Genomic DNA, 10,126 nt, shown 5'->3' on the forward strand with positions numbered 1-10,126 from the left:
TCAACTTCAGAGCGTTCAGGTGGGTTGCCAGCATCAGGGCCTTCCCAATGAATCCCCCTGCCTGATCCCCGACATGCCCCCGCCCCCACGCACCCCCCCCACGCACCCCCCGCCCCCACGCACCCCCCCCCCCCCCCCCCGCCAGCCCCATGACCACCTTCATGATCCACCCATGCATGACCCCCTCCAACAGAACCACACCCCCCCCAACACCCAAAATAATCATTCCATCAAATCTCAGTCAATCTCTTGGTACTTTATCCTCTTGATAACTTTATATTCAATCATTTACCCATGGTTCATCAGTTGGAGACATTAACATTAAAGCAAAATTAATCTTCAATAAAGTTAATGGCACATTGGTGAAGTGTGTGCTTTCTACTTTTTCATTAGTTGTTACAGAGCCCAATACCCACAGTCATTCTTGACAATACTGTAGCAGTTGCTGCAAAATGACAGCAATTCACTTTGGCATTCACGTAACAGTTGACAAACATCGCTCAAGCAGAGGTGTCACGCATTCATGGGCAGTCAATATACAACTGCATTCAAAAACAGTCACACACAGCTAGGGGATGCAGGGAATGATCCTTTCATCTTAATGAGTGGGTCTGAGGTGCACCTAAGCCTTGGGCCTTATTTTCATCAGTTACAAGGTGCAGGCATCATAATGGTTAGCACTGCTTCCTCACAGTGCCAGGGACCCAGGTTCAATTCCGGCCTTGGGTCTGTGTAGAGTTTGCACCTTCTCCCCATGTCTGCATGGGTTTCCTCCCACAGGCCAAAGCTGTGCAGGTTAGGTGGATTGGTCTTGCTAAACTGCCCCTTAGTGCCCCAGCATGTATGGATTAGGAAGATTGGTGGGGTAAATACATGGAATTACAGGAATAGGGTGCTCTGTCAGAGTGTCAGTGCAGACTCAATGGGCCAAAAGGACACTTTCTGTGCAGTAGGGATTCTATGGGCAAGATTTTATAGCCTGTTCATTCTGAAACCATAAAATCCCACTGGAGATTAACATGTTCTGCCCCTTGCCTGCTCCAATTCCTATGGCTGATGAGGCAATAAAATTCCAGCCTATGATTCTAAACAGCATCTACTGCAACTAACTGAGAGGCCTCAGAGGTTAGGCTGCAGCGTAACCAACAGTTGCCCTCAGATAAGAGAGAGGGATAACTGAGAAATGTGGAGGGGTGGATAGTGACCAGGAGAGAGAGAGGGAGCAATGGCTGCAAGGAGAAGATTGGAGATTGAGGAAGAAGCAAACAGTAGCCAGGATAAGGGAGTGTGCTGGCGTCAGTCATGGAGGGTTCCCCATTCAGCTAAGTGCTTTGAATAAAATTATCTTTTTGTTGGTGACTCGTAGCAATCCACTTGAGAACCCGCTGTTAAGCAGCCTGTCCCAGTGTTGGCTGGGCTAGACCAATTTTGCAGAAATGATTTTAAAAAGATGTTAGACCGCGTAGTTGAATACGCAAAAGGACTTTTTCAAATTCAGGCCCCGGTGCTGCTACCACTATGGCATTTTGGCTTGTAATGAGCATACATTCCCGGCCTGCCATGAAAAGCAGGTACAACGTTATCAAATTTTGAGGCCCACATATCCTAAGCTATTAGCAAACATGCCAAGGAAAGACAACAGGGGAGGCCCTTTAAACCTTCATCTGCAGGTTTTTTAGATTTTGCCATGTTGTTTTTTGGAGCTCTATGTATGGAGTTATTGGCTCAATGGGTATAAATATTGGGTAATCAATATAATTAGGTCTAGAATATATACAATGAATCAAACTTAACTAATTGAAAAAACATCATAAATTCTATGTCTGATCAGTTACATAAGAAAAAAAAACAATCTTTTGGGGGATCGAAAGTAGCTTTATACTTTGTACAATGATAAATAATGTTGTAATGAAAGAGTAGAACCAAATTCTGTGCCACAAAAATTCAATAATTTCATTTGTTAGGTGTGATTGATATAATTTTCTGACATTCCATTTATTAAAAGCCTATTTGACATTTGTAAGTTTTTGCATTTAGAAGATGTACATACCTTTGGTACAATGAAATATAACCATGGAAATATCAGATATCCCATCAATAAAATTGTGAGATTTCCAAAACGATTGAACGGTTTGCTATATGAACCTGTTGAATGGGCAATAACAATTCGGCTTTGTGTGCCCTGAAAACTCTTATAAATCTAACGTAACCAATTATTAACAGGAAAGATCCCAATATTTGTTGAACAATAAAGATTCACCTTCCTATTAGGACCATTCCAAAATTCTGACAGCTCATTACCAAATTATTAAATTATTATTAAGACTTAATTATCCAAATCTATACTTCCATTTTGTCAATTGAAATGCTGCATTTGTTTTTGTATGAAAGGTTACCGCAGACAACATTGAGTTGGACACAGAAATATCAGTGGCTTGGTAAAAAGGCAATGTGCAGGATGTGATGATTGAGGCAGTGGGACCAGCGGTAGCTGGAGAGCTAGGTCCTACCCTGCCACAGGCATTTCCAGAGCTCCAGTGGGATTAAAACCCTATCAGATGGTCTGCTGCCTTGGAGTTCCAGAATCTTTGAAGCCAAGGATCCTGTCTCCAAGAGCTACCAGCAGCGCCACTGAGAGTGGTGGTTATTGCTGGTACTGCAGTTGATTTCAGGAGAGGACCATTGCTACAGCCTTGGAACATTAATAGTGGCAGTTCATCAGGACAGTTAGGCAGGCCCTAGTGAGGCAGGGGTTGGGTATCAGTGTAAAGGGCAAAGGGGGTCTTTTGGAGGAGCCTGCCCTTGCCACAAACAGATTTCACCAACCATGCATGGACAGGAGGGAACTCCTCATCAAACTGCAGGCATCCCTGGCAAGGTATAGCCAGCAGCTTGCCTACATGGCAGGAACCATCCCCCCCACCAACCTCTGCCGCCCCCGCCCAACCTCCCAAACCCTCAGCCACTAGCTGAATAGAAACAATTGCAGAGTGAGTTCCATAAGGGACCCCTTATGGGTCTCAATTGACCAGGTGGGATGGCCACTCTCAATCCTTCCTGTCCCTTACTTGGAGGAGTTGGGAAGGCAACTGGGTTCCTCTGCCCCTGAGATGCCCATAGCCCACTCCCAAAGGGAGCATTAAATTCCACCCAGTGTGACACCAGGGAGAAGCCCATTATTAGTCCAAGAATCATAGAATCCCTATGGTGCAGCAGCAGGCCACTTGGCCCATCGAATCTGCACCAATTCTCAATTATTGAGCAGCTCAGCCAGACACTACTTCTGTAACCCCATGTATTTACCTTGCTAATCCCCATTACCTACACATCTTGGTACAATAAGAGGCAGTTTAGTGTGGCCAATCCACCTATTGTGCACATCTTTGGAGTGTGAGAGGAAACCAGAACATCCAGAGGAAATCCATGCAGACACGGGGAGAACATGCAAACTCCACACGAGACCAGAATTGAACCCGGGCTTCTGAAGCTGAGAGGCAGCAGTGCTAACCCCTGTGCCACCCAGCAATTTAAAACTCTCATATAATATAAACACATGTATAATCTAAATTTAAATTATTAAAACTTGCAATTAATATATTCTTTACACTTGGGCAATTATTTATCAGCATTTTTGCTTCAGTGTTATGATTTTCTTTGTTATGATCATTTTGTAAGGACCCTCAAAGGATATTATCACCATGGAAACGATATTCCTGTGTGTATATGGACATGCAATGATGCAACCTCCATCATCATTTTGAAGGATGTTAGTTTTTTTTAAAACGTACAGCATACTTCTAAATGCCAGCTGGATAGTTTTACAACATTCAAGGTTTTATTATTTACTGAGGGGCAACTTAGCACATCTATGTTTAAGGTGATATCAATATTGACAGATTTAACATACTGAAAAAATGGTTTCTCTGATACAAACAATGAATTTGCAAAGTTAATCCAAAGTCAGAATCTGTTCTGATTCTGAAGAGAAACAGAGAGAATGACTGGGAGAGAGTGAGGAAAAAAAATCACAGTACTTGGACTGGACACATCACAGACTGTAACTCCAATTGATTTATAATAGACTTGGAAAAATTGTTGGACAACTAGCTGATGTTAGAAAGAATGCTTTGCCTATTTTTATAATTTAAACATTAAAATTCTCAAACTACGTACACTCAAAGTGTAACACGCTGCTGAACACGACAATTGGACATGCAGCCAGGCAATTGAAATAGGTTACTGCTTGACTGTATTCCACAGTCTGAGATTAGTTGCTGCAGTATAAATGAAACTGCGAGGGAATGCTGAAATCACACTATCCCAGGAATTTAGCGTGCCTGACAGCACTATTTTGAAACAACTTCTTATAAATGTGCATGAGAAGGCTATTAGGAAGCAAATTTAAAAGACTATCCAGTCCACATTCTCAGGCTTACTCGTACCAAGTGGTTATGTTCAATCAAACTTGGACTCTCTTGTTCAGTTCCATTACTTCTGATCAATTTACATCATCAGTTTTTCTGTAGTATTCATACGTTGTTATTTCCTTTATCTTAGAATACCTTTGTTGATCAGTGAATTCCTTCCCTTCATCCTGAGGAAAATATGCAATTTTCTATGTAACAAAATAGATATTTGTGAGTCTGAGTTCTATAATTCAAATGTTATAACCATTGTATCGATTCTAACTTTGATACACAAGTCACATTTCAAAAGGAAACAATGGGGTGAATTATTCTCATTTTCTATATTGCTCTTTAATAGTTTACAGAACATAGGTCAGCAACTAATAGTACGCATGAATTGAATTAAATGCATAAAGCAAATGGTTTGCATGTATTGTGAACTTTTCACTTTGGATGATCTCATTGAGACATATAAGATGATGAATGGGATGGATAGGATAGAGGTGGAGAGACTCTTCCCGCTCAGAAAGGACAGTAGGACTAGGGGGCACAGCCTCAAGATAAAGGGGGGGCGGTTTAGAACGGCGTTGAGGAAGAACTTCTTCACTCAAAGGGTGGTGAATCTCTGGAATTCTCTGCCCGTTGAAGTGGTGGAGGCTACCTCGCTAAATATTTTTAAGACGCGGGTTGATGGGTTTTTGATAAGAGAGGGGATTAAGGGTTATGGGGAGAGGGCGGGAATGTGGAACTGAGCCACGACAGATCAGCCATGATCTTATTGAATGGCGGGGCAGGCTCGAAGGGCTAGATGGCCTACTCCTGCTCCTATTTCTTATGTTCTTATAAGTGCACATTGGTAATAATCTTAATATGAAAGATTATTATTGTTATTGTTCAGTGCTTTTAGCGCAGTAATACAAATGATTGAGTAGCTCCCACAAATCATAGAATCCCTATAGTATAGAAGGAGGCCATTTGGCCCATCAAGCCAGCACCAAATCTCCAACAGAACATCTTACCCAGGCTATCCTCTTAGCTCCACATATTTATCTCACCAATCCCCCCAACCTAGAGATCTTGGGACACCAGGGGCATGGCCAAACAACCTAATTTGCACATCTTTGGAGTGTCTAAAGAAACCAGAGCACCTGGAGGAAACCCATGCAGATAGGGGAAGAATATGCAAACTCCACACAGACTGTCACCCAAAATTGGAATTGAACCTGTATCCCTATTGCTGTAAGGCAGCAGTGCTATCCATTGTGCCACCATGCCGCATCACCCACTTTATGTTTCTCACGTTCAGAGTAGTTTTATACATACATATCTGAGTAAAATATTTGAAAGTCTATAAGAAAACTACGATAGCTGGTGTGCAAGTATGCACAAAATGACATAACAGGCATTTTATCTTTGTTAAGAAGTTGACATGAGAGTAATTTTATTAATTTTAACTACTGAACAACTCTTAAGTTGGACTTTCTATGATGGAATATCAACTAAAGTATTATCTTTTGTCAATCTTTCAACCAACTGAAATAGCTATGTAAGTTACAGCATTGAGAGTTTTATGAACATTCACTTTTTTAAGAATATGTATTAAGCATCAGTTCAGCTTTTATATTTACAGATAATGCTGGCAAATTTACCATCATTGTTTCTGCTGTTTTAATTGCTTTTATTTTAAAACATTGTTTATATCTTACTAAAGCATGATTGGTCAATATGTTAAGCCAAAATTGTAGTTTGACTTTTTGAAAGGTTTTAATTCATATGCAGTCCCCCACCACCCCTCTCCATTTGCCATAATGCATATGCACCCATCCATCCCACATCCAACCAACAGTGCAAGTTAGAGAAATGCAAATAGGTTGGGTCACCAAGCACCTCATCTTTGGGTCTTGATCTGAATGTATTTGTATTCCAGCTGCACATACCCCTTTGAATAAAATTCATTTCACAGACATTTGTTTCAGGCTTGGCTCTTGGCAGCAGTCAGACTCGGCAATTAACAATGGGAGTCTAACCTACATCTTAACAACCAAATCACACCTTCTACTTCAGCACATCCATGCAGCAAGTTCAATTATGTTTCTCTGGCAATTCCATCTATTACATTAGACTCATTTACTGCCTTAAATCATGAATACTGAGAAGACAAATGACTTTATTAGATCCTTCAGTGTGGCAACAGACTCAGATTATTAAGTCATTTTATCCCCCATGTGAAGCGAAACTTTATATGCAGACATTTTTGTCGCAGAATCAGGAGTGCAAACATTTTTAAAATTTTCAATTTAGAAAATTAACTTTAATAGCATTTTTAACCGAGGCAGACAATAGTCACTAACCCAATTGTCATCAACACTGACAGATTATGGAAATGTTAGTCCCAGAATTCAATTCAATTCTGCTTTGCTCCATTTTCTTTAAATGTAATAACTTTAAAAATTGAATTATGTTTGAAATAGTATATCAATATCCTCATTAATAACATACCCTAAGTACCTTGTTAACTGTTGTCTGTACTTCGCACAGAATTCATTATTGATCTATTGTCTCTTCCAAATCTTATTGAGCCACCTTTGCTGTCTTGGGATAGGTTGAAAGGCTAAAAAGAGTTGATATTATATAGACTGATTTTTTTTTCTCTGTGAGTTAATCAGTTGATTTGCCCAGAGATGATATGAGGACCATACCAGTGAACCAGAATTTCTCTCCATTATTCTAAAGCAACCTCGCAAGCATGAAAAAAGATAGCAAAGAAGCAAGTCTTAATTTGACCTACAAGACTTGGGAGTGCAAGCTTTTCATAGAAGTTACTTAAAACATTATCTGTGATATATTGGCCTTAAACCAATTACTATAAATAAGCATGCCTAAAGTAATTCAAGTTCGAATTTATAAATTCTAGATTACCTGGCGTGCTGAATAATGAAAGTTCATTTCCCTCAACTAACCATCCTCTGAGGTTTTCAATATATTCTAAAACATCACGGCTGCTAAAACAATTGATTTATAAATTCTTCATACTGAAAAGCGAAGGTTAACGTACAGCAGTGTCAAAGCAAGATGAATAATAAATAACAATTTTGAGGCTTGCATGCTTGCACGGAACCCGAAAGCCAGCAAGTTGAGCTAGAACTGTGTGTGTGTGTGTCCCTTCAATCTTTCAATGATTTCAGCTCACTGGATGGGTCAGGTTCTCGCAACACCTCCCTTCCTATAAAGGACTGAGTGAAACCAGGAACCAAATAAATACATTCCCCTTAGGCTCGCCACCAGTTTGATACCCTGGTAATTTTACATTCAAAATCCTTCCATTTATCTCAGCGGGGGCGCGGGGGGTGGGGGGGGGGGTAGTCGGTGGTGAGGGGGGCGATGGATTGTGGAAGATAATTTTCTCAGGAGGATAAATGGTTGCAATAGTAGTTAACTCTGAGTTTTCCCAAACCTGCTTAGCCATTGCCATGCATAACTGCGACTCAAACAATATTTTAATTAAGCATCGCAAGTCGTACACAAATGAACAAATGGAACTGTACGAATTAACAAAACATGAGAGTAGTTTCAATGTATATTTTGTTGGCTGAAGCATGCAACGTCGGTCCTTCGACAGAGGTGGACGAGATTGCAATTAACCAGCTCTCGATATTAAATGGTTATTCGTTCCAATAGATCGCCACAGGCTCATTATAGTGGTGACGAGCTGAAAGATGAAGAAAATGCTTCCTGGGTACTGAAAACAATAAAAAAGAAAATAGTATGCGGATATTTATGCCCGGACAACCACTTTACTGGAGGATTTATTATAGGCATTTACTGATGTTAAAACTAAAACTATGTTAGCGGAGGACCTGATGAATCAGGGCTGGGAACAGCTGGAAACAGCTGCACGCTCCAGTGTTCAAAATATTGCCAGGACGATCTGTGCACCAAAAATTAAAATAAAAAAATCGATACTGTATCCGTCCGGCACAATAATGAGGCGGCGAAGGTTGTATCTGTCACAGCGGCTATCTCATCCTCCTATATTAATGTTGCGATTCCTTTCCAAATTGCAAACGCTTAATATCCCCCCCTTTGAAAGGTCTCCCTTCCTTTGTGCCTGACTTACCGTCCACAGCCATTGCGTTGGATGCTGGCAGTCTAGATCGTTACCATCCTGTTCGGGGAGCTCGGTATTCCGGCTGCAGACTCGCTGGATGCTGCTGGACAAGTGACAGGATGTTTGCAGCTCAGCTCCTCTCTCACATCGCCTCCAGGTCACCGGAAATACACTCCTCTCAACAACAAAAAAAGCTAAATTTGGGGAGGGCAGTGCACAGAAATCCGACGGTTCTCAGCGTCGCCCAGGGGTTGGGTGAGAAAGGATCCTTTTTCTTTTGTTAAGGACGGGATCTTTCTCAAATTGACAGGAGGGGATATACCGGAGGGGGACTGTCCTCAAAAAAAAGGCAGGTTACAACCTGTATCCCTGGGAAGAATGGGTTGTGGCTATGCCCTGCCCCTTGTCATGCAGCACCCGGAGGGAGGGAGGTGGCTCAGAACAAAGGGACGGGCTGTCAGCAAATGTATTGATTATATAGGAGGAATGGTAGGAACTTTCAAAGCACCGACCCAAACACGGAAAGTTGTCTTTTCATCATCATCTAAAAACAAAATAGTGTCCTACTCCCAACAGGCTAACAGAACCATAGACATTTAGATTCAGGTATTTAATGCACCTAATATGAAGACCATCTCAAACCCGTTTTCGATAAAACGGCCCCTTCCTATTTCCACATTCTCAGCGGAAACGTTTCATTTTATTTAATGACTGTCATCTCTCCTCATCCCCGTCGCTTTTCCACGTCAATCGTTAAGTGATCTAACCACTGAAATACAATAACAACTTAACACGAATGAAAGGTCAATATCAACCATGGGGTGACTCGCACAATGCACAGTCCAACATTTATTTTTAAATAGCCATTCAGGTAAATGTGGCATAAGATATGTGCGGATGAGCCACCTGGGCTTAAAAACTCTTGGAGTTTTGCCAACATTCTGCACGATTCGAGATAATCTCTTTGCCATGTTAGTTTCTGATAGCATTAGAATCCCTCCTGTATGTTACAGCCTCAGAACACATCCCATCGGACTCTAGACTTTGTTATTTGAGAGTATTATTTTCTTCCTCCTGACCTTCACGCTTGACAGCATTCTAACAGCTTTTAATCTGGCACCATACTCTCATTTTCAAAACCATTGTCATTTTCTCAATATGCCAACTATCGATCAATCATTCTTTCTATTACTCTATATTTAACCTCCCTTCTGACTCTGAAATCCTCAAGTATGTTGTCACTTCTAACTTCATCTTCCCTTGTTCAAAACTCTTCACTCCTGCTTGCTTCTTAAGGTTACCCTTTCTAACCTCCTACTCCTAATATCTCTTTTACCACCCTGTTCCACTGACTTCAGAATATCAGTGCCTTGCTCTATATGAATAGAATGTTTTTTTTTCCATTCACACATTACGCCAATCCTCATTTATCCACATGCAAAATATTTTATTTAAAATCCTTATTCTTGTCTGAAAGTTCCTCCATAGCCTTGTCCATTTAAATTCGGTGACCTTATTCCCTCATTTGTACTTTGTTTTTCAACTTTGGTTTGTCCCTTTTCCCTCCACTTAGCACTTTGTAACCATCAACTGTCTCAACTGTACCCTGTGG

The 10,126-nt window shown here is 41.0% G+C and overlaps 1 protein-coding gene across 1 annotated transcript in view; it reads right to left on the reverse strand.

The window, feature by feature from the left end:
• Positions 1 to 8,611, reverse strand: part of LOC145353652 (sterile alpha motif domain-containing protein 10-like) — a 95,971-nt gene extending 87,360 nt beyond the window's left edge. Inside the window, exon 1 of the mRNA XM_080204419.1 lies at positions 8,524 to 8,611. Within this exon, the coding sequence (XP_080060545.1) occupies positions 8,524 to 8,536 (13 nt within the window). The 5' untranslated portion in view covers positions 8,537 to 8,611. The remainder of the gene's footprint in view (positions 1 to 8,523) is intronic.
• Positions 8,612 to 10,126: the final 1,515 nt, after the last annotated feature.

Source organism: Carcharhinus amblyrhynchos, chromosome 16 (assembly GCF_965287045.1).
Source record: "Carcharhinus amblyrhynchos chromosome 16, sCarAmb.v2.hapA, whole genome shotgun sequence".
Lineage (NCBI taxonomy): Eukaryota > Metazoa > Chordata > Chondrichthyes > Carcharhiniformes > Carcharhinidae > Carcharhinus > Carcharhinus amblyrhynchos.